Source organism: Protomyces lactucae-debilis (assembly GCF_002105105.1).
Source record: "Protomyces lactucae-debilis strain 12-1054 chromosome Unknown BCR37scaffold_6, whole genome shotgun sequence".
NCBI classification, from domain to species: domain Eukaryota; kingdom Fungi; phylum Ascomycota; class Taphrinomycetes; order Taphrinales; family Protomycetaceae; genus Protomyces; species Protomyces lactucae-debilis.
Genome location: NW_024467998.1, coordinates 123,229 through 147,888, shown reverse-complemented (window position 1 = coordinate 147,888; position 24,660 = coordinate 123,229). Strand labels below are relative to the sequence as shown.

Sequence of the window (24,660 nt, the reverse complement as noted above, 5' to 3'; positions counted from 1 at the left end):
GAGCGGCCGATCGTCTTGTCTTCGTTCAGCCAGAAGAATTCCCACAAGGTAATCATATCGGTCAGGCAGACGAAAGGCCGATTGCCTGCCACATTGAGCACATTAGCCAAGATCAGTTGGATAATGGCTTGCGCATGATTGGCCGTTGTGGGAGGATTCAACTTGAGCTCGACGAGGCAGAGAGCCAAGTCCCACTTGTGCGTTGAGGTAGCGTGAACCGGCGCGATGGCCATCACATCTCCTTGGCAAGTGACTTTGGTCAGATGACCGTCAACTTTGATGTGCGTCGATGCTGTGATCCCAGTGACGTCGGAAAATTGGCAGAACGGGACTCTCAAACTGTTAAGATAGTCCAAGGCTTGTCTGGTCAAAGTAGCCTCGTTTGTTGCTCGAGGATAGGTCCACTGGGGATACACTATTGTGAGGTGCGCCAAATCAACGCTGCTTGTTGTGTACTCCTTCACCTCCAGCGAAAAGTCAAGCGCCGTGAGCACACGTTCTGCGACAGGCAAGCTGCACTGAGACGCTGCGATGGTCGCAGGGCCGGTGAGCGCAAGAGCTGCTGGAGCAGACTCTGGCCGCGAGCGGGGAGCTCCTAAGACGGTAGCAGTTTGATGCATAGGCGTCCCAGACAGCGCCAACAACCTTCGCTGCAAGGCGATCACTTCATCCTTGCTCGCAACGACTTCTTCCTTACTCGCAACAACTTCTTCTAGGCGGGCCTTCAAAATCTCGATGACCTCGTCTTTGCTTGCAACGACATTTTCTAGGTGTGCTTTCAGTTCAGCAATCACCTGGTCCTTGCTTGCGATGCTTTGTCGGACATCTGCAAAGGATGCGCGAGCATCAGCAAGCTCACTTTGCAGCTGAGCTACTGTCGCCGCGACCGGCGATGCAGACCTTGCTGCGGCACCCGCAGTCCTTCGCGTACGCTTTCGCGGACCCATGCTACCGACAATCAAGTTGGCGTTGCAGGTGTTGGGGAGCTCATGAACAGAGGCTTTAATTTGAGGTCGCGATTTTAATGTAGTCAGACTACCTCATGAACACGACTGAAATTCCCAACCACAAGGACAATTACTACCGAACTGTTCATGAATGAGACCTGACCGGCTTGATCATCTATACTGACACACGCTTCACGAAGCTATGCGGACGCAATTACTTTGGCACCCGCTCCGTTATAGTGTTGGCGCGCTCACGGAATCAAGCGTGTTGCGAGGCTTATCGACCTCGCTTCTCGCTTGAAGAATCGTTGCAGGACGCGTTGCATCTCTTTGCAACGCAGCCGCATCCCTGGACGCATACAACCCGAGATGCCATCAACCTAGAAGCAGCTGGCAACTAAGGGACCATCCATCCTTCCTCAGGCCATTTCGCCACAAATAGAACGCAGCAAGTGGTGAATATACAATAGCTTTCGTGACGCATCTCACGCAGCGTGGCAAGGGACTGCAAGCCTGCAAGTGAGCTCAAAGGTGGATCGGATCTACTGTTCCGTCTTGTAGCACTGGTTTGAGGTTTTCAAATGAGTCGTCGGCACGTTGAGACTATAGGTACATGGCTTGATTAGCCTATACGTGTTACGCATAGTTGATCTAGTCAATCGTATCAGCCTTCGCAGCTTTGAAGCAAGCGTTGCGATCGCTGAGGGTGCTGTTGCCCGCTTTTGAACGAACGGCTACAGCTTTCCACAATGTCCATCGAGCCAGAAGGGTGCGAATTTTCCCTGTATGGCCTTACTGTGATGGCGAAGAAGAAAGGGCGAGCTAGCCAAATCTCAACAGCACACGGCAGCGAACATCTTGTATACTGCCAAGCAGATCATTTTGTGAAGGTCTGGAAGCTGATGTGTGTTGCAAACGAGATGCCTTTCATAGCAAGATGAGCACAGACCACGGCCTACCTCTCCTCCTTTGTAGATTGCTGCCACGTCCAACGTGTCCGTAAGTACTTGAAGATGTACACAAGCGCAAGCAAGACTGGAATTTCGATCAGTGGGCCGACAGTCGCAGCAAGGGCTTGCCGAGAATTGATACCGTAGGTCGCTACCGCCACTGCAATGGCCAGTTCAAAGTTGTTGGAACTGGCAGTGAAAGTTTGTGCTACACTCACTTCGTAGTTGAAGTGCATGACGTTTCGACATGCAAGAAGCGTCAAAGCGAACGTGATGGCGAAGTAGACGACGAGTGGTGCGGCAACGCGGACAACAGCGACAATCTCATCGGTGACATGCCGTCCTTGACTTGCAAACAGAATGATGATCGTGAATAGGAGCCCAATGAGCGATAACGGAGAGATGATGCGGATGAAGTATTTTTGGTAGCGATCATTACCAAGCAGTTTGCGCAGAGCCAAGCGTGTCACAATGGCTGCAGCCAGAGGGATGCCGAGGAAGACACCGACAGACGAAGCCACGGTCGAGTAAGAAACATCCAGGTCGCCATTTGTTCCACTCGGCACGAATTTGTTGATGTAGAGAATGGCAAAGGGTGCAAACAGGACAATCTGCAAGAGGGAGTTGATGCCGACCAAAATGGCGCAGTATTCATCGTCACCACCGGCGATATTGGTCCAAATCAGGACCATGGCGATACAGCGTGCGATGCCAACAAGAATGAGGCCTTCGCGCAAGTCGCGCTGGTCAGGCAGAAATGCCCACGCCAAAGCGACCATGAGCAGTGGCGCCACTAGCCAGTTCACAACAACACTGAACGCAATCTGTCGCCAAATGCCCTTGGCTCGAAGAATGTGGTGTAGCCGCTCGTACTGGACTTTGCAAAGGATGGGATACATCATGACGAGCAGGCCAACCGCGATAGGCGCCGACACACCGATCAGCTTGGATGTGTCTAGCTTTTGCTGGATGTCGTTAACGAAGCGACCAAGTATGATGCCGATGGCCATTGCCAATATAATCCAGAGCCATAGAAACTGATCTAGAAACGACAGAGCCTTGAAGGGCGCCACAGCAGTCGGTGATTCACTGCGCGGCTCGAGCTCTGCTGTAGAGCTGGCGGAGCTTGACCGGGCCATCGTCGAAATTTGTTCGGTCTTCATCTGCGCAGGAACCCTCTCTTCAGTCGGCACAGCCTGGTATATATATGCGGTAGAATACTGATGCACACATGTCGCGCTTGAGAAGTGTCAAAATCGAGTGACATGCCGGCGACATGCTCAGGCGCGTTGATTGGCTGCACCCGATCGCCCATCTCTGCACCCAGATGGGACTCCTGGGAGGCTCAACCCTGAGTCAACAGGCGAACAGCTGGAAACTTCTAGGCTCCAGCATGTATACATGATCATTGAATTCATTTGCTCTGTATGCTATGAAGAAGATTCGAGGCCAGACTCACTTTCGAGATCATCATCCCAGTCTAATGCTGCAGCTGCTGCTTTGATGCCTGCCAGGCCACTCAGCTGTTCAATATACGCTGGGTCATCGAGGGCCCGTTGCACCCAATCCCAGTGACCTTCTTCATATGCCTCCAAGACGGCCACAGAGCATGCTGAGCATTGCGGAAATGCTTCACCGCGCAAAACTAAATTGCTGAAACTTCCAAGAAAACCTCGGATGGTGTGCGGCACCCTTCCAAGGAGCCCGTCATTCGAGCCATCATTCTTGTCTTTTGGCGCAGATGCATGCTGTTTATCTGGATGTGCCAACATACTGACGAGCAATTCGACAGCATGTGCAGAGGCAAGTGCTGCTAACCCTGGCCGCGTCACAGTGCACATCTGGTCGAGGGACCGATCGTCAAGCGAATTGCTTGGTGCAACTACATCGTTGCAGAAGTAGCATCCAAGGTTATTGCTGGTTGTTCCATGACGCAGAACGACGTACGAGTCGAATCCAAGTGCAGCATTCAGCACAATTTTATTCTTGGCCTTGCCAAGCACAGTTGGCAGCCATCGACTTTCTCGAGAGTCCATAAGGAGAAAAACGGCATCGTGGCTGTCAATAAGCTGACAAAGCTGTTCAAATTCTCGACGTGCTTTCTCTCGTGCTTCAGCAAGAGTGGGTAAGGGATGACCTAGCATAGGAACACTCAGCGCAACTCCAATCGCATTGACTCCAGGATATATTTCCTTCAATGATTCTGCAGCGACAGTCGCCTTGCTCTTGCCTGTCCCGGCATCGGTATATCGAAAGAGCGGTTGACGAACAGGATTCGACCAGGACACTGTACCATTATCAACAAATGTGATTTGATTCACACCCCAAGCCATCAACAAGCGTGCAGTATAACAGCCAAGTGTGCCTGCTCCAAGCAACAAACAACGCGTGCTCTTAATGGCGTCTAGATCAAGTGAAGGACTAGCACGCCAGCGCATGAGCTTGAGATTGAGATGAACAGCATCATTGGCGAGGATGGTAGGATCTAGCTGAGATGAGAGAGCTGTAATGCGTGGTGCCAATCGACCATTGCGGTCGCGCTCCCAGCCAACAGGTGGCAGATTGGCTATTGGCTCTTCCAAGTGACAGTTGAGCAACAGAGATGGATTGCCTGGATGAGACCCTCTGTATGCCACCAACTGCAGATCTGTAAGGTTGAATACTTGACTAATCATGAACAAATAGTTGCGCGCTGGCCATGAAAGGCAGCTAGGATGGCTCGACGTGTCGAGAAAGCCAAAGACCCGATATTGAGCTGGCACGTCAGCATAGAGAGAGTGCGTCGTATTGTCACGCCGATCAATTAGGAAGAAGGCCTCGCACGTTGCCAAGTTGCTCGTGAACAGACTTGATGAAGCGCTCCAGCTACTGGGCAAGGCGGGAAAGGCAGCCCAGTACGTGTATGTGTATTTCTTGAGATCTGCAAAGCAAAGCAGAGCGAATGAAGACAGAAGTGCCGGCTTATGAAGAATAGTCCGGTCACTGATGGCGTCTTGAATGGGCTGTGCAGCTCTCCTCAAGAATTCATTCTTGTCGTACGCTTTGAAGGTGTCAATTGTATTGAGATTCAGAGCTGTTCCTTGAATGCGCATTGTAGCTGCGTCTGCAGTAAAGCTGCTGCCATCCAAGTCGACGCGCGGAGGCGCCTCATCTTGCTTAGCTTTCAGGGTGATTGCCGCAGTGATGGAATTCTCTTGCTCTCGCAGCTTGTCTACATCTATCTTTTGCTTGCTCAGCGAGTGCCAGAACTCCGAAGAGATGTATGTGGCCTGTGGCAGAAACGTCAAGGGCGGCATGAAGATGGGTGCAGTCGACGACAAAGTCGCTGTAGCTGCCGGTTGCGGAGGCATCATTATTCAGATGGCGGACGAATATTCTCGCTCGAGCATGCACAACAGGCGATATAGAGGAGTAGAAGAGGACCAGGCGGCAATCGCCTGTATGCATGCTTCTCTCTCTTATACGGTCTACTGGACAATTACGAAGAGCGGCAGTATTGTTTTGTTGAGCTCCGAGTTGCATTATGACTTCGCAAGAGCTGTTGAGATTCGCAACACTATCACGGCATACTGAGAAGAGCTTCTAGGCAATGTCTATAAGATCTATGCCTCCCTCGCCGCTTTGACGAATGCTGCAATCTTCTGTGAGCTCTGCTCGCCAGACTCATCTTCGACGCCAGAACTGACATCCACACCACGACACCCAGTCTGCTGTATCGCCGCCGCTACTGTCTCGGGCGTCAAGCCACCGGCCAAGATGTATGCATCGCCGTGCTCCTTTGTGATTTGTGCAGCACCATCTAAACTCACCTTGCTGCCTGTTCCACCACTGACTCCCGATGCAGACACCGAATCGACAAGGGGTAATGCATGGAGGCCTGTTTTGCTAAGCCCTGAAGCTTTGCCTGTGCCAAAGACCTTGATGACTGGCCCCGGGATGAGATGCGCCCAGGAGGCCGGCTCATCGCCGTGCAGCTGAATCACATCAAGACCGAGGCTCGCCTTGTAGTGCAAGATTGTGGAGAGGGGCTGATTCTGAAACACGCCAACAATCAAGGGTCTCGTACAGGAAGAGATGTAGTCGGCTTGCATAGAGAACCACTCGTCCGTCGAGACGGGCTCCTTCGATACCTGTCGCGCGGGCAAGGTGCGTACAGCCGCAATCACTTGCTGAGCCTGTTCCATAGACAATGTTCGTTTGCGCCCTTCAGCGAAGATCATGCCAATCAGGTCTGCACCGGCCTCGGCTGCAGCAACTGCGCCGGCAGGGGTGCGCGTACCACAAATCTTGACTATCCTGCGTCTTGTGTGCACCTTTGCCTTTTGCTCTTCCCGCCCGAGCAGTGTAGCAATAAACGCACCCTTGTCTGTTGACCGCATAAGTGCTTCACCGACAAGGACCGCACCGACGCCTTCATCCACATACTTGGCGACATCTGCTCGGGTACTGATGCCAGAGAGTGCACACAAAACAACACCGCCTTGCAAGTCCTTGGCGATGGTCGAGGTGGTATTGAGGTCCACCACAAAGTCGTGCAAGTTGCGGTTGTTAACACCGACGACTTGTGCGCCAATGTCCATGGCAACTTTCATCTCTTCCGGGTTGTTGACCTCCACGAGCGGCTCCATGCCAAGCGATTTCGCGTAGGAATAGAGCTCCTGCAGCTGCTCTTTGGATAGCATGGCAACGATCAATAGAATTGTGTCTGCACCGTATAGTCGTGCCTCGTCAATTTGGTACGTGTCAATGATGAAGTCCTTTCGTAGCAGCGCAGGTGGATTGGGCATGCCTTGCAAGACATCACGGACTGATCGCAAGTCATTAAGACTGCCCTTGAACCACTGTGGCTCCGTCAATACTGAGATGACGGATGCACCGCCCTGCGCGTAGAGCAGCGCCTGCGATGCGGCATTGGCACCTAGGTCAATGTCGCCCTTTGATGGTGAGGCTCGCTTGATTTCTGCCATGAGAGCCGGCTCGTGCGGCGCATTTTGCGTTAGACGCTTCTTGAAGTCAATCAAAGGCGGGGCAACATTGAGAGCCAAAAGCCGTTTCAAGTCGGCAGGCGTGCTGCCAGGTGTCGCCTTACTTGCTGCGATATCCAGCAGTCGCTGTTCGTGAATCGTCTCTAGAATACTCTTCTTTTCCACGACAGGCGCTCCCTCACTAAAGCCTGGGTTGCCTGCCCATGTCCCGGCTTCCAGCTTCAAGAAGTTGGCAAAGAGCATTTTGCCAGCCTCTGAGAGGATACTCTCTGGATGATACTGGACTCCTTCCATTGCATACTCCTTGTGCCGGGCCCCCATAATGATGCCATTTTCAGTCCACGACGTGCGCTCCAGACACGCAGGCAGGCTTTCTTTTGTACCAGCTAGAGAGTGGTAGCGTGTCGCTGCAATCTTTTGCGGTACACCTGTATACAATCCTTTGCCGTCGTGCTCCACCAAGGACGTCTTTCCATGCAGAATCTCACCCGTACCGGCGACAATACCGCCAAAGACTGTGAACATGCATTGCAAGCCCATACAAACCCCTAGAATGGGTATTTTGCCTGCAAATTCGCGAATGCAATCGCTAGAGATGCCCGCATCTGTAGATGGATGTCCTGGTCCAGGGCTAATGACGAGCAGCGTGGGCTGCCTGGCGACAAGGTCAGCGACGGAGATTTTATCATTGCGAAAGACCGTGATGGTGCGATCCGTCAGCGCAGACAGGTACTCGACAATATTCCAGGTGACTAGAGTCAGTCTTGAATCTTGTTAGAAGCCTTACATGAATCATAGTTGTCTATAACAACGATATCAAGCGCATCTGCCATGCCGGAGTAGACGTGTCCAGTTTGAATTTAAATCTGGCGTCTTCAAATTGATGCTACAGATTCGCGCTACAACTACAACTTGCGCGCCCTCGCTAGTCTCTCCCGGATGGCCGTGGAACTCAGCTTGAGTTCCTGCATCGCCTCGCCCTCAACCTTGCCATCAGCACCAATGACTTCAATGTAGAATATTTCGAGCCGCCTCAGCGCCTTGCGTGCTCGTTCCTCCTCAATCATCTTGCCGCCTGCTTCCGTCTCTTTGCTCGCCACCAATGCATCAATAGCGTCGACATGTCCAGTAGGACCATAGACATCATTGATGGCCGGCAGGTCGTAGATGAGGCCACGCTTGAATTTGTAGTAGAATCGCTCGACGCTCTTGCGACGTGCATCAATCGACTCAAGCAGCTCCTTGTGCTTCTTCTTTTGTAGTAGTGCATCATCCGTCACGCCACAGATGACCTTGACCGTGGCAAGCCAGGCAGTCATACTCAGGAGAATCTTGTGGCCGTCGTGCAGATGGTCAAACGTACCGCCAACAGCAACACACTCAAACGATTGCGGCTCAGATTGATCAGGTTGCATGGCCTCTGAAGATGACGTTACGGGTGTGTATAGCTTTGTTTCTGCTGTCAGGCCCGGTAAGTTTGAAAGCGTTTCTGCGTCTGCTGCTGCGACACTGGTCCAGCAGTCTTCCTTTTCAATAGCATATCCGCAATAACCTTGCAAAATGACGATTGTATCTAGCTCTTTGCCAGCCAGCTCGGCAAGTCGTGCGGCTTCCAGATAGAGCTGGCTTATAAGCTTTTGCACGGGTATAAAATAGGCACGTCTTTGGTTGCCTTGTAATCGCTGAGAGCATATGAGAATGTCGAGAGACGCAAATTGATCTAGGTCACAAATGACGGCCTTGAGGTTATCGAAGTGACAAGAGGCATCGAGCGAGTCATTCAGCTGCACAACATAGAGGACGGCCTGCTTGGCCATGTTTAGATTTGGTTGAGGTTGAATGCCGCGCGAATTTGGACGCGACCGTGAATCGACTACCGCGTCTACACAATGCTCATCGGCTTGGCTGGGCCTGACTGCGCGGGCAGAAGCACCGTAGCCAATTACTTGATCGAGCATCATCGATACAGACGAGTCTCCATTGGTCATGGTCCTCCCCAGGATCTCAATGTCATGGGGCAGCAATTGGTCGATTCACATCAGCTCAAAAGAGAATGCATGAGAAAGCAAGAGTATGGCTATACGACACGACCAAAAAGCTACTTTAAAACAGCTGAAGAGCTTTGTGAATATGCAACACTGCATTGGCGCGATGACATGGTCACGACTGATGTTCTGAATATCACAGATTACCAGACTCTGTCGAAGCGCCCATTCTTTCTGCTCGTCGGAGTGGATGCACCTCTAGGCACTAGGCTAGCACGATACAATAACTATGCGTTCTGTGCAGTAGACGCTCGATATGCTGATAAAGATGATTTCATCAATTGGCATGAGTCGTTCTACTCGAGCGGCGGGGCTGAAGTACTCAACTGTGCTTCTGTTCGCATACTCAATACATTCAAGAGTGTCAAACTCTTCGAGGAACACATCAAGTCGCTAGATCTCGCGAATCCAGACCGGCTCAGACCATCATGGGACACCTATTTTATGCGTCTCGCTTCTCTTGCAGCAATGCGCTCAAATTGCATGAAACGTCGCGTCGGATGTGTGCTTGTTCGTGGCAAGCGTGTCATTGCCACAGGCTACAATGGCACGCCGCGAGGCATCACGAACTGTAACGAGGGCGGATGTGATCGCTGCAACAAGGCCACAATCGGTGGTCAAGGCCTCGGAACGTGCTTGTGCTTGCATGCTGAAGAGAATGCGCTCCTGGAGTCTGGTCGCGAGCGTGTCGGCGTGGATGCCACTTTGTACTGCAATACATGCCCGTGTCTGACGTGCAGTGTCAAAATTGCTCAAGTTGGCGTCAAGGAAGTCGTCTTTCATCAGAGTTACAGCATGGATGAACAGAGTGCATTGATATTGAAGGAAGCAGGCGTTATCCTGAGACAGTTTTCACCGCCTGACCAGACATTCTGATTTACTTTTAGACGTCAGAGGACTGAGCCTTCGGTGCAGCAGCCATGTTGGCGAGGTCATCCTGCTCGGATGACGTCGAGCTCAACAAGTCATCTACAAGAGACTTTGCTCCACCAGTCGACTCGTTGGACGTGTTGATATCAGTGGCCACATTGGAGTTGGCTGGTGTGGCATCAGAGTCACTGGCCTTGGTCTTGTTGGACTCGTCGGCCTTGTTCTGGACGTAGGCTGCTGTTAGAAGGATACATGAGAAGCAGACTTACTGTCGTTGGATGCAAGATCTTTTGCGGACATGATGAATATGGAGAGAGTGTTCGCTGCCAGGCTGCTTGCTTTTGTACTTTGTATGACGTCAGATCGCTACAACTCAGCTAGTCACTTGTATTTATCCTCATTCAGCTTTTGCTGGCCGGGATTCATGGTATTCCGCAGGCCAAGCAACGTCTTCGAGATGGCCTCGGTCGTACCAATGAGTGGTCGAATCACGGCAATCGGTACACTGCGTGCTGCGGCGCGGACAGCACCCCGAGCATCTTCCTCCTCCTCAATTTCGCGCGGTAATGCAGCGAGTGCCGTGCGTGCAGTGGCCACATTGCGCGACATGCCACTGATAGCTTGAGAGACGCCTTGCCTCAGGTTCTTTGGCTGATTGGCGTACATGCTGACGGGTGCTTCTGCTTGTCCAGATGGTTCGACAAAGTATCCTTCAGCTTGTTCGAGCAGCCCTTGTGTCCCAACTGCTAGCTTAGCGCCTAAGCGGACGGCCTCGGTTCCAGTGGACCTCGCAAATGCTACGATACCCTTTTGTACGCCACGCACAATTTGTCCGTCTCGTCGGTACTCTTGAACAGGCACCGTAACAAGCTTCTTGAGGCTGCCGCCAAATTGAGCAAGTGAACGAATAGCAGAGACACCTGCCAGGACAGAGCCTAGCTGGTTGGACTTGATGTGCGCGAGCCAAATTTCCTCGAGCAGCTCAAACACGCGCGGAAGACCACAAATGCCATACAGCACGACATGCCGCATGACCATGGAGCTGTCTTCAAGAATAAAAAAGTTTTTGAATTCTGTTGTGCGCCCACTGCGCAGCGACTTGAGGTTGACACGTTTTGGTTTGTAGTCAATCTGCAATGTGAATGGCATAATCTCGAAGCGTTGGATGAATAGCTCTTCCGCTGGCAAGCTACTTTCGACGACGCGCTGATCGCGGAATTCAAAGAAGCGCGTCATGAATTCGAGCGTGTCTTGATCAACATGCAGTCTCAGGGGCAACAAGTTTGCTTTGATGACGACCTCCGCTGCAGCCAGACCAGCGACGGGCCGTACAGTCAGCAAATCTAGGATAAGCATCTTGCTGCCTTGTGTGCGATCGCTGCCATCCTTCGCTCGTAGTGCCGTTAGAAACTTTCGCCAGGTAGATGTGGCCAGATTGTCAAAAATCTCTAGCTCCGAGACGGCGAGCGTCATGTGATTGAGAACTTCGCCCTCTGCCGCATCCATGAGTGCAAAATCGAGATTGAGTCCACTCACCTCAAAGCGAACCTTGTGAGACTTGGACCGGCCAAGTTGCAGGAGTGGCTGAACTGTGGTTGTTTGCACGACTGTTGTGGCTTGGCTGGCTGTATCGCTGCTGGCTTGCGCTAATTCCATATTGATGGCTGCCGTGACGTCTTCGGATGTTGCTCCTCGTGGCAAGGCCAGGTAGATGGAGTTGAAGAGCAAATCGCCAACCTCTTCAGGCTCATCTTCGTCTTCTTCCTCTGCTGGTTCAGCTTGTGCTTTGGCGATAGCACCTTGCACTGCTTGGTTGATTTCCTCTCGCGTTCGTTGCCAGTCGTAGCCATCATACAAGTTCCAAATGCAAAAGCAATTACTAAGCTTGACGCGCATGATTGTCCGTGACGGCGTGCTGCTTGGCCGATTCAAGTCAATGAGTGATTGTGAGAGAAGTTGCTGGTCCATGGCATCCACAGCATCTGTTTCGTCGTCAAGAACGAGCACTGGTTCGTGTAAGACGTGTTCGGTTGTGACGAGGTTCTTGAACGCCTGCTCATCAATGCTCTGAAAAACGTCTAGCGGTATGGTACCATCCTCATTGAGGCCAAGCTTGTATTTGAGCTCGTTGCTGATTTCGACGGGCAATCTGAGCATGTTGAGCAGTGAGATGAGGGTTTGCGTTGAATCGGCACATGTTTTGAGAGTGAGAATGGCGCCCGAGAGGGTGACGAGTATCACTGAACCTGCAGCTTCTTGTTCAAAGTCAACCTTGACTTTAACCGTTTCGATGCTTGCTGCATGAACAAAGCCAAGTCTCAGCAGTGGCTCAATCACGGGGTCCTCCTTTTTCTTGAGCTTCAGATCATTTTGGCTTCCATCCATGTCGTCCACCAAAAAGAATTCGAGAATACCGGCATGCATTTGAATGGGAGCCGGTGTTCCATCTACCAGAGAGCCATTGGCAGAAGCTCGACGAAAATAAAGGAGACCAACTGCCTTTGTAGCGTATGGGTGGAGCGCCACAGACATGTTGTGCAGATCCAACGCATACGCCAAGTGAAGTTTACTAGGCGACGACTTGTCTGATGCGAATTCAGCACGCATTGCATCAACCCATGGCATCTTTGCATGGTGAGCCAGACAAAAATCGGCCAAGCCTAGACGCACCATGACTTGGCCTATTCTTGAACCTGCAATGTTATGCCGAACTTTGATGGAAAGCATTTCCGTCTTGCTATGTAAATCGAGGTGCAGCCCACGACGAATGAGTTGAACAGTCTCGGAATTTTTCGCATCGAGGCTGATGGTCGCAGCGTTCAAGACTAGAATATCGACATCCTTGACGCCATGTCCAGCAAACAAGTTGACGCCTTGCAGTCTGAATGGAAAAGTAAAGTCTGGCAAGGAAAAGGTTCCAGACAAGGCATCGATCGTGACGAATAGCGAAATGGGTGGTATTTTCTCGGTCTTGTTGCTTTTTGGCAACGCAGCAACCAAGCTTTGCAAGGTATCGAGTGCTTCCTTGGAACAGGCACATTTGACAATCCCGAGAGATGCGCGAAATACTTGTTCACTTGCCGCCTTGAAGCGTTCCTTGACAGCCTGTACAGTCGCCTTGTCTTCTCGATCATTGCGCTGCGGCTCTGCAAACAAGACATCGTATCGATCAAAATCGAGTTTCCGCTGCGACGCACGCTGCAGGACTTGTGTAAAGTCAAAGATGTTGTCGCCCGCCAAGTCGACTCGCAGTTTGCCTAGCGCTAGACTTGCATTAGTGTATTGCAGTCGATGTCGTATCCGTTGAGCTGTTGATGTCTTGTCGTATACGAGATCAGAGAGACTCAGCTCGATTTCGTGTTGCTCAAGAGTGGCAATGACGAAGAGCTTTGGACAAGTAATTTGAAGCGCGCCTTCACCAGGTGACGAGCGAGCTTTGGGTAGCGATTCGAGATTGTCTAGAAGCTTCAGTAATGCTTCGACCCGAATGTAAAGCGATAGAGGGTCGACCGTTACGTTGCCCTGGTCAAAGCGAAGCTGTTGCCGCTCCATGCAGATGTGTTTGTCAAGCAACAGAGATACGTCGCAATGTCCAGCAAGCGACGCCAAATTGGCAGAAAGAGAAGTAATGTTGAGCGTCACTTGACTTGTTCCGATAACAACACATGCCTCCAGTTGTTCAAGGGAAATGGAGACTGGTGGTGGCGTAGACTCTGTTGAGCTCTTGGGCCGTAACGTCTCGAGCACATCTTGAACGGCAAGGAGCTGTAGCGCCGTGCAGTCTATACGTATAGGCCGGCACTTGACATCAATCGCCTCTGTCGTCCAGTCGAGCAGGACCACAACGCCTTCATCGCACGTAGCAATTTGTCCAGTCTTGCCATCTTCCTGTATGGCAGACTGCAATGCAGATTGGTAGACGGTATTGCCCAGCGCACTCATGTAGAGGGATCGGCCTTGATCATTGCCAAACACTGTAGACTGCATCAATTCTGGCGCATCACTTGCATCAGACGAAATGCTAGAAGAAGTAGACGGTGCACGCGGCCTACTTTGACGCAAGCTAGTCGAGATGCCCTTTAGCGTCAGCATCGAGGCGCGCTCTTCTGTTGGCACAAGCTGCGCGTGTTGAACATTTACTTCCAGACTCGTCGCCGCAGTGACTGTAACACTGATGCGCGAGATCTCAACCGACAAGTTGATGAGGAGTGTATCGAGCAGACGCTGAACCATGGCAGACTCGGGAATCGAGCCAACGCCAAGCTCACCTTCATGCTCTTCAAGAAATGAAGCCGCTAAATCAGCAGTCGTAGCAGATAGCCCATCCATACTCTGCACACCATGTGCTTCGACATGCAGCGCCAGGCCAGAAATGAGAATTGTAATCTTTCCAGCCAGCAAGTCGCTCCATGGAATAGATACTTCAAGAGAATCGATACTGCCGCTGACGAGCGCCAAGCCAAGCGGCGCAAGCTTATCGTTGACGCGCTTTCGTTAGCACATTAATAAGTCAAGAGCCATACATCAGTTTTGAGCTCTAGATTGCTCAGCGCAAGCCGTCCGCTGCTAATATGCAGTGCAAGGGCATCTTCCTGCAAGTCTCGCGCGAGAAAGGGCGAGAGCGCCTTACGCAGGACGTGAGCAATGACGCGCTTCTGAAAGGCTGCTGGGAAGGCGACGGAGGGCAAGGCATCGTAGAGTGCGCCCAGACGCATCGATCTGTGGCATGAGCTGGTTGTTGTTTTGTCGCGTCGTGCGTCACTCGAAAGTTGACTGAATACTGGGACTGATTCTAGCTACGAAGCATCAGATTGTAGTATCATTGCACTGTGCTCTAAGTCTGCTACGACGGACAGATTGTATTGTGCTTAACGGCCGACCCAACCTCCATCGACAGTGATGACACTGCCATTGCAATAGTCAGACGCCTGGGAGGCAAGGTAGACCGTGACACCCCAAAAGTCCTTGGTCTCGCCGTACCTGTTTGCCGGAATGCGGCCTAGGATCGCTTCATTGCGCTTCTCATCCTTGAGCAATGCTTCAATGAGATCTGTGGCAACATAGCCTGGTGCAATGGCATTGACGCAAATACCATGCGCAGCCCATTCATTGGCATAGGCCTTTGTCAGGCCCACAATGCCGTGCTTCGTGCCAGCATACGAGCTGACTTCAATGCCACCTTGGAAAGACATGATGGCTCAGGTTAGCAGATTCAACAAAAGACCAGCTTACAAGCAATGTTGATGATTTTGCCTCCAATCTTTTCCTTGATCCAGTATGCCCCGACATCACGCATCAGCTGTGCTGGTGTCAAGTAGTTGACCTGGACCACCTCATTAAAGTCCTTGACGGGGAATTCATGGGCCTTGTAGCGTCGGTTGATGCCGCCGCAATTGACGAGCACGTCGATGCGATGAGAAGCCACAACTTGCTCAATGAGCTTCTCAACTTGCTCTACATTGCCAAGATCGCACTGAACAGCAGAAGTCTTGATGCCCATGTCAGTGTACCGCTTGACTGCCTCTGTTTGAGTCGTGTCGCGCAATACAAGAACAAGATTAGCTCCGGCCTTTCCTAGTGCTTCTGCCATGCCAGCACCAAGACCACGATTGGCTCCAGTGATAAGGACTGTCTTTCCATCCAGTGAGAAGAGATTATCCAAGAATGACCCGCTCATCGTGCTTTGTTGACGGTCAACTTGGGTCAAGACAGGAAGATGGAGCCGTGCGGATGATTGCGGGGTTAAGAGGAGCTCCCTCAGCTACAACTAAAACTCGAAAGACTCGGCATATACAGGCTTGGTTGTCCAGCTCTCGACACTCTTGACAAGGCCTGGTGGACCGCAGCAGTAGACATCTCGTTCCTCAATATCTGGCACTGCTTCAAAATCTTGCTTGATCATGCGACGATGAAATTGTTGTGAATAAGAGACTTGGCTCGCATCAATTTGCTCGAGCAGCTTGTCATCTGTCGGCTTGCCAGAGAATAGTATCGCCAAGTTTACATGATTGCCGAGGGTTTGCGAGAGTGTGACGAACGGAGTGATGCCGATACCACCGGCAACAAAGAGGACCTTTTTTGCCTTGTTTATGCCGCTGCCATAGTCGCCACCAACACCAAGGAAAGGCACCGACAGCTCCTCATGCTCCAGCTTATGATTTGCAAGAAAGCGACTCACCACACCACTCTTGCGTACCATCATTTCAATGTTGCCCTCTTGTGATGTGATGGTCCAACTCCTGATGAAGGAATCATTCAAAAGCTGAGGGTGCTGATCATTCATGTGCTCGTAGCCTTCATTGCATATGCCAAAGTCAAACACGCCAAACTGGCCAGGCTGCCATTTGACGGGCGTCTCTAGTCTCCATGTGTATTTGTTGACTGTCGGCGTCAGAGCCTGGACTGCTACAAGAGTTGCCTTGTTACTCGCCTCTTGTTTGGGTAAGCGATGGCCGGGCTCTCTGGAGAGTCGGTAGATGGGCGGGTTATACGGTGACATAGCCACATCCTCACCCTCAAGCCTGAGATTGAGACCTTGTGCAACAAACCTTCTGGATGTAACCTTGATGCGTGTGAGACGTTGTACCCCTGGCATGCATTTTGCAGCATCCTTGCCAAACAAGTTGACCGCTTCGCCTGTCAGGTACAGCATATCGCCAGTATCATAATGTGGAATCGTAATACCTGCAACAGCTGTACTTTCAATATTGCCAAGCGAAGAAAAGAGCTGATTACCAGAGTAATCAGGCACATACACCACCAGCACATCATCCGCAGTGTCGACACGAATGAAACCTGGTTGACCGCCACGATGGTTGACATCAAGATCTTTTGGCCCTCTTGAGGCCATGAAAATCATGTCGGCAGCTGCAATATGTTCCGCACACTGCGCAAGGGTCAAGTTCTTGGTGGTACCAGAACGTTTGTGGTAGACGAGCTTGCGCATATTGATATACTTGGGGCAATTACCAATCGACTCTTCTGTTGTGATAATGGCCTGTAGCATCTTTTCCTCTCCATTCGTTTCCCTACGCAGCATGCCAGGCTGTATACGGCCAAATACCTTGTTGCGACGACGGTTTGCAAGATCAATACCGAGCCCTGCTACCTGCGTATCTTCAGCCATGTTTTGCAACCCAGGATCGTCCTCGGGCACAGCAGTAGAGAAAGCAAGATGCGTCGGAGAGACTGCGCGCAGAAAGCCAGGCGGGCCACAGAGGATGGATGCCCAGGGTTGTCCATCTGCGTTACACGTACCGCACACGAAGTAGGACAAGTTGGAGAAGAAGGCCTGATGCTGCATTGGCATCGTGGCAGTAGTGATGCGCTCCCTCCCGCGATTGACATCAAGTAGATTCAAGGCCTTGTGCACCGCGAGCTCGCCTTCATGCCAGCTGTGCATTTTACTTGTGTAGCTGATGGATGCGGAGAGCATCGCAACCACACATCAATTTGACAGCACATGAGCACCACGGCGAGCCCAGCGTCAGAGGCAGGGCCAGACAATGCGAAAGCAGCCCGCAATGCAAGAGCCCGCAATAATCAGCGAGTCTCTCGCGCAAGAAAACAGGAACGTGTTGCGCATCTCGAAGAACAAGTGCGACTATATGAAGAGCGCGGCGTCGCAGCAACTATCTCTGTACAGACGCGCGCGCGGCAAGTGGAGGCGGAGAATCGGCAGCTGAAAGGCTGGCTGACTGCGCTTGGTGTGCGCGACTCAGATTTGACGCACTGCCTGACGCTACCGATGGATGAAGGCGCTCAGCATATCAGGCGCTTTTTGCAGCCTGCTTTTGCTGTCGCTGCGCCAGTGGAACAGAGCCTTGTATTGCCCCTTCCTAATCTACAACCCGTGGCGACTGCTGGGTACAGTACCTTTGCACAACCATTGGAGAATTGGCGTCCGAGCGTACCACCCATACAATCGCCTGCCGCGGCGATAGGCGCCTTTACACCACGTCAAGCTATTCCAGTGCCGATGGTCGCCAGTCAAGTACCACCAACTATACCGCCTACAAAAACTCCAGACCTCGGCGCCCAAGCCTTTGACTTTGCGGCACCTGACGCAGCGTTTGCCAACTTTCTCGGACTGCTCGGCCCTGTTGAGGTACCACAAAAGTGTGGCAAGGATCTGAGTGCCGTCGGGCAGCAATTCTGTGCACTGCTGACTGCATTGTCGCCTGCTGTCTATTCAGAAGCAGACCGCGTGACTGGCAGACACATGACGTGTAGACAGACATATGATGCGCTGCAGCATTTGCTTGGTGGCAAGTTGAGTGTGGAGGAGGTGGTCGGAAAGCTCATGGCTTCTGCAAAGCTATCGCTCGATGCAGATGAAGGATCACTGGTAGATGGTGATGTCGTCAAGGAGATTTTGGACAGTATTGGCATCGAGTTGGGCGGGACTTGTACAAGGGGTCTGCCTTGCTGTTGAGACATCTGCAAAGATGATGACAGGATCGAGAGGCCGCCGGAATCAGCATTGCAGTGCTATGATGCATCATGCTGTGAGACTTGACTACATCCTCGAGCCTTTCTCATGACTTTGGCTTGTTCAGAACCGCGGAAGTTGTCCAGCTCGTGTATCTTGACGAAGTCCCTTCGATCCTAAAGACATGCCTTTGACGCCTTATGCCGTATATATCATTTAGCTGCTAGCATATCGAGTGAAGCGAAATAAGGCATTATACTGTGTTTGATGCAACCATTACCTATAGACGATCAGCAAAACTATGGAGAGGACACGGACAATTCATCAGTATACAAATTGTCTACAGCAGTCTTTTGCTTGCTCAGCGTGCGCCAGACTCCGCAGAGATGTATGTGGTAGGAATGTAAATGGCAACATGATGCGGAAGAGCAGTCGACGTCCAGGTCGGTGTAGCTGCCGGTACGACAATTTATCAGATGGCGATGATATGCTTGAGCATACCAGAGGCTATGCGGAAATGTGGTAGAGGACAAGGCAGCGCTCGACTGCATCATACTGACACGCTTTTTGATTTGTATAGCTAAGCAGTTCCTTTACTTATACATGTATCAACTCAAGTTAATGCTTCTTGCAGGGTTGACTTTATCAGGGGTATTCGTGATGCGATAGCATTGACTTGCAAGGACAAGTACCGAGCTTGGCAGCTAACATCAGGCCACGATCACGGTTCAAGGAGGCGTCTACGCTCGCCGCTTGGTCTCGTCAATCTCGCGGAAGCTCTATGTATACGCCAGTCGGACCCATTTCGCGGCAACGAATTTTTCAACGCAACCCAAAACAGAGAGAAATGCAAGCAAAGAGGAACAAAAAACAGATACCAGGACCGGGTCTCGAACCCGGGACCTACTGCGTGTTAAGCAGTCGTGATAACCGCTACACCATCCCGGCTATGAAGAGGCGACGCTCGTATACTTATATATACCCCAAATTTAGCCTTATCCCCGTTTTTTTTTCTGTTTCGCTCGCCGCGATGTGCCATTGTCAGAGCTCTAGGTCCGCTAGCGACATCTTCAAGACCAGCTGGTACGGTACGGTAAGGCTGGCAGAGCACAAGACGTTCTTGGTCCGAAACTGAGCCTATCGCGGGATTCCCGATTGTTCGGCGGATAATCGCGCTGCTTGATCCGAAGCGCCGCCATCAAACAGCTTTCAACATTTGGTGCTGGGATCAGGTGCTGCCTGCAGCTATACTCGCAAAGAACACTGAGTAACATGGATGTTCACCACCATGATGTGCATGGAGTTCGAACAAGTCCATAAACTTATCTGTTTATCATCTGTTCAACTGTTCAGATGGTGAGACGCAACTTCAACTACCACTCGAGAACGAATCACTGGGTTTTCAACCGACTCAACCTCTCTCCGCAGCTGAACATGCTGCCAGAAGTTCAGAACCTTGAACATGTCTGACAACAGAAGTTTCTTTGCTCACAGTGACAACTCAAGATTGGGCATAGATTCAGGTGCTTTCAATTATCCGCTGCACAGACACCTGAGGAATATACTCAATCAGCATGAATGTTACGCCTTTTGTCGCCAGAGTATCATGGTACGCAGGGCATGTATGGACTTACCTCACTGTGCGTATTGGTCAAGCAGCTTTTCGACGGGCAAGTTGCACGAAGGCTTTGCGAGACGTGCATTTTGTATAGGTCTGCAATGCATGTTCACAGTCTTTGGCGGCATTGTCGTCGGTACGCGGAGATTCTGCATGAAAAGACCTTCTTGGTGGAGCACAATGGCAAGGGATTGTATACAGGTGTATCGCAAAAGATTGCAGCGACACGCTACCACTCTCTAGCTGGTACACAAGAAAGCCTGCCTGCGTGTCTGGAACGCACATCGTGGACTAAAAATGGCATCATCATGGGGTTCCGGCACAAGGAGTATGCAATGGAAGGAGTCCAGTATCACCTAGAGAGTATACTCTCAGAGGCTGGCAAAATGCTCTTTGCCAACTTGTTGAAGCTAGAAGCCGGTACATGGGCAAGCAACCCAGGCTTCAGTGAGGGAGCGCCTGTCGCGGCAAAGAAGAGTATCCTAGAGACGATCCACGAACAGCGACGCGGGACATTGCAGCAAGTAAGGCAACACCTGGCAGCACGCCTGCCGACTCGAAACGGCTTTTCAACTACGAAGTCAGTGCAGCACAAACATTCATTGCCAGCTCCAACAACCTCCGACTTGTTATTGCAGTGGCGGTGGCGACATATGCCATCAGGCCTAGGCAAGCCTTGCTGCGCCTGTCGAGCTACTCATTGAGAATCCAGTCCTGCTTGCTCTTATCTGCATCTTCAGGTACGTACGGTTACGTGGCCATGACAATGTTCTCCCGGAGGCGAGAGCCAGGCGTTAAATGGCAGCAGAATGTCTGGCAGCACGCAAAATCTATTCGCCCGGTGTGACTGAGGTCACCATCCTTGACTTTGCCCTCTTGTTTCTTGCCAACGGCCAACATACGGCAAGGTTATACAATCACAGTCGGAGCCTGCTGGTCCTGGCTTTATGGATAGACCGGACCACCTCTGCGTATAGATACATTGCCCACTCGCCAATGTACTGTCGTTCTCGTATCCTTGCTTCTGGACACGATCCACACTTCAGCATTGCATTCCATCTCGACGACGCCCTTCTCTAAACCTGTTTTTGTTGGGATTCCTCAACATCGACTCAAGGCCCCTGAAACACAAATCCGCAAGTCATCCATCAATCAACGCCGAGAGTATGAGCTCAAGATGCGCACGCGAAGGTTTACAGTGGCTGGCGCAAAGAGATATGCGTCGCCGGCTGTAATTTCTCCGCAAGTCTGTCTCACTCAGCTGCAAAGTGTGATTGCGAATAAACACCGTGAGCTCACGATGCTCATGCAGCCGCCATCGCAATGAGGGATCAATTGTAACCTTGGAAGCCGAAGTTGAAAGACACGTTGTAAGCAGCGACCGACTTGTTGCAAGCAAAGACCGCGTGACTTTTGAGCTGACAACACGCTTGACTAAGTCGCTGCAGACAAGGATGAAGGCATCGCTGGGCTACAATCAAGGTTGTTGGCTGTGCAGGCGCGAGTCGCCGCTCTGAATCAACCTCGCTCGCGTCCCGAGCCTGGTCCAGCCTTGCTTGCTGCTGCCGGGCCGCTGGACCATTTTCGCGCTTCAATGCAGCGAACGCGATGCCGAGCGTGTGCTCCAGATACTTGAGTTCTCACTACAGGTTGCCAACTACGTCCAAGCAGCGCTCACTTGGTTCTACTACTGCAAAAGGACATGGTCTGATGCAAGCAATGAGGCGGAGTTGACCCGCAAGCCATCAGTTACTTCAACAATCTTCGCATTCCCATTTGTCTTCTGTTAACGTCAATGCGATTACAGCATCGGCACACACCTTGACATGATGAGTATCTGACAAAGATCACTTACTAGGGAGACGTGATGGGCATCGCACACATTCACGCTGCCTCGACACACAAGAGGAACTCAGCACTTTGTTCAATTGAAAGCAGACTACAGGCCCCTACGACAAGCAACCATTCACGGCTATCATTCAAATGATGCTGGTGAATCTGTTTAACGTCGCAAAGAGCTGCCTCTTTCTTTACTTGACTGACATATAAACACTTTGGAAGGTATTCTGGCTTGAGCCAGACAAGACCATTGACTGTAGAGTTTTCCGCGATCATCGGCGAGGCGTGGCTTTCCTGGAGGAATTCCTGAATCCGTCAGGTGCGAATACATCGTCGCCTATTGTTTGATCGTCAACACCTAGGCGCTCTGCGAGCAGGTAATCGAGGTGGTACTGGCGACATCGTCGCCCTTCTGAGATGAATTGCCAGCATCACGCCGACTGCAATTGGATAATCAGTAGCCTTGTCCACTTTTTTACCACTTGGATGTCCAGTTGCAGTCGGTGTGCGACAGGCAAGCCATCATGAGAGCGACAGTATCGTCATCATCACCTTGCTTTCTCATCGGAGAGCGCCTGGTTGTTGGCGTTGAAAAAGTAGGCGGTCATGTATCCGCAACCCAGACAGTGCTTCTGACCTATTCAGCGCATCTTTCAGGAAAGCCAAGGCTGATTGGCGATCACTGAAGAGAGCACGTCCAAGGGTTTTGTCAGACTCAAGCCAGAAGAATTCCCAATATGTGCGCATGTCAGTCAAGCATACAAAGTTTGAATTCTGCTAAACAAAGCGCTGAATCCCACTTGTGTGTCGAGGCAACGTGAATGGGCGCGATGCCCATCACATCTCCCTGGTAAGCGACCTTTGTCAAATGCCCATCACATCTCCCTGGTAAGCGACCTTTGTCAAATGCCCATCAATGTCGAGGTGTACCGATGCTGTAGTGACAGTGTAGTCCCAGTGACGTCAAAGAATCGACAAAAGGGGATACGAAGACTATTGAGGTATTCGATGGCTTGTGTAGTCAACTCCGCCTCGTTTCTTGCATTGGGGCAGGTTCAGGCAGGAATATTCCTTTGTAAGAGTAGCACCAAGTGAGGGCTGCTTGGAATGTAGTCGACAACCTTTAGCGAGAGTCCAAGCGCCTGGAGCACACGCTCTGCGTGACTGCGTCGCGTACGCTACACTGAGACGCCATGATGGTCGGCGGGCCAGCAACAGCAAGCGAGGCTGGAGCGTACTCAGGACGCGGGCGAGGCTGAGTCAGAGCGGCGACTGGGGGCTGCAAAGCCAATAACCTTGAGTGCAGCCCAGCGATGACTTCACTCTTGTCCGCGATGACTTGATCAAGGTGTGCTTTCACCTCCGCAATCACCTGTTCTGTACTTTCGACAAGTCGGGCGTAGTTTGCGATAAGTTGGTCGTAGGTTGCGACAAGTTTGTCGTTGCTCGCCTTCAGCTCCGAGATCAATTGATCCTTCATTGCGAGCTCACGGTCTTTGTTCGCAATGTCACTTTGCAGCTGAGCTTGATTGACCTGCGAACAAGCTGCAGCTGGCAGTGCAGTTCCCCTGACGGGAGCAGAGGCCAAGTGATCAGGTTCGGTAGCCCCGACATTGCTGGTTTGCGACCTTGTTCATGGCATGGTGGCCTGCTCATTCTTGGACCGCAATCAAGGCCAGCGAGCAGATTTCTGCCTTCTCTCTACGCCCTGATTCTGGTCAATACATCGATGCTCGGATTGCTCGGTCTGAATTTGCACTAGACGTTTCTCTCGATACGGCAACATGCAGTCCTAGGCTCACTGCTTATAAGGCCTCGGGGGGTCTTGAACAGCTTCAACACGGGTCTAACAGGTTTGCATCGCTGCCATCAGCCTACTTGGGCATCTCTTGCACCTTAATTGGTCCCTTGGTGATGCCGCCAACGAAAGTCCTTGACTTGCATGGACACAGCCTTTCTCAGGCTTATTGGAGATTGACACGAGAGGAGTACGTTGATGGCGTCACATGACATTGGAACAGTGTGTGCTATTGTGCGCGACATTTGATCCATGCTTGATTATGCGTACAAATACTTTATGCATCTCGTAGACAAAATGCTTCAAACTCTGTATACGCCCGCTCGACATCATCATTGACAATCACCAAGTCGTAGAAACCCTGTTCCTTGACACTCTCCATCTCCACCTTGGCCACATCGAGACGTTTCGCAATCGCCTCATCCGAGTCTGTTTTGCGCCCACGCAACCGCTTCTCCAATTCCTCCATCGACGGCGGTGCAACAAACAAGAACCGCGCATTCAATTGCGTCTTTTTGACAAGCCGCGCACCTTGCAAATCGATATCCAAGATACACGTCCGTTTCGCATCCCCCTCACCGGTCTGTGCGACTGCCTGGACGGCAGCGATAGAAGTTCCATACAAATTACCAGAAAACTCTGCCCATTCGATAAAATCACCGCGATCAGCACCAGCCTTGAATGATGCACGATCAACGAAATGGTAGTCCTTGCCATTTTGTTCACCAGCGCGTGGCTGGCGGGTCGTGTGAGAGACTGAAAAGCCGAACCGAGAAGGGTGTGCGGCAAAGAGCCGTTTAAGCAGAGTGGATTTGCCTGTGCCGGAAGGACCAGAAAGAACGATTGGACGAAGTTCTGAAGGATTGCTCTGAGAAGACATGGTACGTGCGAGGCGGGAGACGCTAGTTGTGGTACTCAGCAGATGTCGGGTGAGCATTCAACTGGTGCTGGATGTGGTCGACAGAATTTCGTGAGAAAGACAGCGACAGACTCACTCGACTGCCAGCTGCAGCCTGCTGGCCAGTGACCACCCATACTAGATCAGGAAAGCGATGCTGTGTCTCATGTTGGCAGCCAGCAGGGGTCATGGACTGCTGAAGGGCCGAAACTGGCCGGTCTGCTGAACTTTACACCGGAAATAGTGACTACGAGAGCGCGTCTGTCTCGTGCTCAGCTC

General features: G+C 51.6%; 13 protein-coding genes and 1 non-coding gene across 14 annotated transcripts; 4 read left to right on the top strand and 10 right to left on the bottom strand.

Annotated features, from left to right (window-relative positions):
- Positions 1-241: 241 nt before the first annotated feature.
- On the top strand, positions 242-1,003 carry BCR37DRAFT_378275 (uncharacterized protein). The gene has a single exon (XM_040869009.1). It carries the CDS (start codon positions 264-266, stop codon positions 597-599), a length of 336 nt encoding a protein of 111 aa, XP_040726297.1. The 5' UTR covers positions 242-263; the 3' UTR covers positions 600-1,003.
- An 899-nt stretch (positions 1,004-1,902) lies between these two features.
- BCR37DRAFT_402262 (sodium bile acid symporter family-domain-containing protein) lies at positions 1,903-3,036 on the bottom strand (the record flags this gene model as incomplete). Its single annotated transcript, XM_040871900.1, has 1 exon — positions 1,903-3,036. The coding sequence occupies one exon, from the start codon at positions 3,034-3,036 to the stop codon at positions 1,903-1,905; it is 1,134 nt and encodes a 377-aa protein (XP_040726296.1).
- A 259-nt stretch (positions 3,037-3,295) lies between these two features.
- Positions 3,296-5,205, bottom strand: BCR37DRAFT_378271 (uncharacterized protein). The gene has a single exon (XM_040869008.1). It carries the CDS (start codon positions 5,191-5,193, stop codon positions 3,328-3,330), a length of 1,866 nt encoding a protein of 621 aa, XP_040726295.1. The 5' UTR covers positions 5,194-5,205; the 3' UTR covers positions 3,296-3,327.
- A 242-nt stretch (positions 5,206-5,447) lies between these two features.
- On the bottom strand, positions 5,448-7,733 carry BCR37DRAFT_356157 (putative anthranilate synthase multifunctional protein TrpC). Its single transcript, XM_040868195.1, has 2 exons — positions 7,670-7,733; positions 5,448-7,634 (listed from the first exon to the last, which is right to left on the bottom strand). Exons 1-2 carry the CDS (start codon positions 7,713-7,715, stop codon positions 5,500-5,502), a joined length of 2,181 nt encoding a protein of 726 aa, XP_040726294.1. The 5' UTR covers positions 7,716-7,733; the 3' UTR covers positions 5,448-5,499.
- A 1-nt stretch (position 7,734) lies between these two features.
- BCR37DRAFT_378269 (uncharacterized protein) lies at positions 7,735-8,718 on the bottom strand. The gene has a single exon (XM_040869007.1). The coding sequence runs from the start codon at positions 8,697-8,699 to the stop codon at positions 7,788-7,790; it is 912 nt and encodes a 303-aa protein (XP_040726293.1). The 5' UTR covers positions 8,700-8,718; the 3' UTR covers positions 7,735-7,787.
- Positions 8,719-8,771: 53 nt separating this feature from the next.
- BCR37DRAFT_402259 (putative deoxycytidylate deaminase) lies at positions 8,772-9,803 on the top strand (the record flags this gene model as incomplete). The annotated part of the gene is made up of 1 exon (XM_040871899.1): positions 8,772-9,803. The coding sequence occupies one exon, from the start codon at positions 8,772-8,774 to the stop codon at positions 9,801-9,803; it is 1,032 nt and encodes a 343-aa protein (XP_040726292.1).
- Positions 9,804-10,178: 375 nt separating this feature from the next.
- BCR37DRAFT_345494 (ATG C terminal domain-containing protein) lies at positions 10,179-11,765 on the bottom strand (the record flags this gene model as incomplete). The annotated part of the gene is made up of 1 exon (XM_040867627.1): positions 10,179-11,765. One exon carries the CDS (start codon positions 11,763-11,765, stop codon positions 10,179-10,181), a length of 1,587 nt encoding a protein of 528 aa, XP_040726291.1.
- A 2,805-nt stretch (positions 11,766-14,570) lies between these two features.
- On the bottom strand, positions 14,571-15,500 carry BCR37DRAFT_378267 (2-deoxy-D-gluconate 3-dehydrogenase). The gene is made up of 2 exons (XM_040869006.1): positions 15,030-15,500; positions 14,571-14,994 (listed from the first exon to the last, which is right to left on the bottom strand). Exons 1-2 carry the CDS (start codon positions 15,472-15,474, stop codon positions 14,666-14,668), a joined length of 774 nt encoding a protein of 257 aa, XP_040726290.1. The 5' UTR covers positions 15,475-15,500; the 3' UTR covers positions 14,571-14,665.
- A 64-nt stretch (positions 15,501-15,564) lies between these two features.
- On the bottom strand, positions 15,565-17,106 carry BCR37DRAFT_391865 (uncharacterized protein; the record flags this gene model as incomplete). The annotated part of the gene is made up of 1 exon (XM_040871064.1): positions 15,565-17,106. One exon carries the CDS (start codon positions 17,104-17,106, stop codon positions 15,565-15,567), a length of 1,542 nt encoding a protein of 513 aa, XP_040726289.1.
- A 131-nt stretch (positions 17,107-17,237) lies between these two features.
- BCR37DRAFT_378265 (uncharacterized protein) lies at positions 17,238-18,637 on the top strand. Its single transcript, XM_040869005.1, has one exon. The coding sequence runs from the start codon at positions 17,260-17,262 to the stop codon at positions 18,229-18,231; it is 972 nt and encodes a 323-aa protein (XP_040726288.1). The 5' UTR covers positions 17,238-17,259; the 3' UTR covers positions 18,232-18,637.
- Positions 18,638-19,103: 466 nt separating this feature from the next.
- Positions 19,104-19,176, bottom strand: BCR37DRAFT_t13. The gene has a single exon. It is a non-coding gene; the product is annotated as a tRNA-Val (tRNA).
- Positions 19,177-19,947: 771 nt separating this feature from the next.
- BCR37DRAFT_391863 (glutamine amidotransferase class-I-domain-containing protein) lies at positions 19,948-21,173 on the top strand (the record flags this gene model as incomplete). Its single annotated transcript, XM_040871063.1, has 3 exons — positions 19,948-20,293; positions 20,335-20,586; positions 20,893-21,173. 3 exons carry the CDS (start codon positions 19,948-19,950, stop codon positions 21,171-21,173), a joined length of 879 nt encoding a protein of 292 aa, XP_040726287.1.
- Positions 21,174-22,808: 1,635 nt separating this feature from the next.
- Positions 22,809-23,165, bottom strand: BCR37DRAFT_386462 (uncharacterized protein; the record flags this gene model as incomplete). Its single annotated transcript, XM_040870442.1, has 1 exon — positions 22,809-23,165. One exon carries the CDS (start codon positions 23,163-23,165, stop codon positions 22,809-22,811), a length of 357 nt encoding a protein of 118 aa, XP_040726286.1.
- Positions 23,166-23,760: 595 nt separating this feature from the next.
- On the bottom strand, positions 23,761-24,363 carry BCR37DRAFT_391862 (P-loop containing nucleoside triphosphate hydrolase protein; the record flags this gene model as incomplete). The annotated part of the gene is made up of 1 exon (XM_040871062.1): positions 23,761-24,363. One exon carries the CDS (start codon positions 24,361-24,363, stop codon positions 23,761-23,763), a length of 603 nt encoding a protein of 200 aa, XP_040726285.1.
- Between the last annotated feature and the right edge of the window lie 297 nt (positions 24,364-24,660).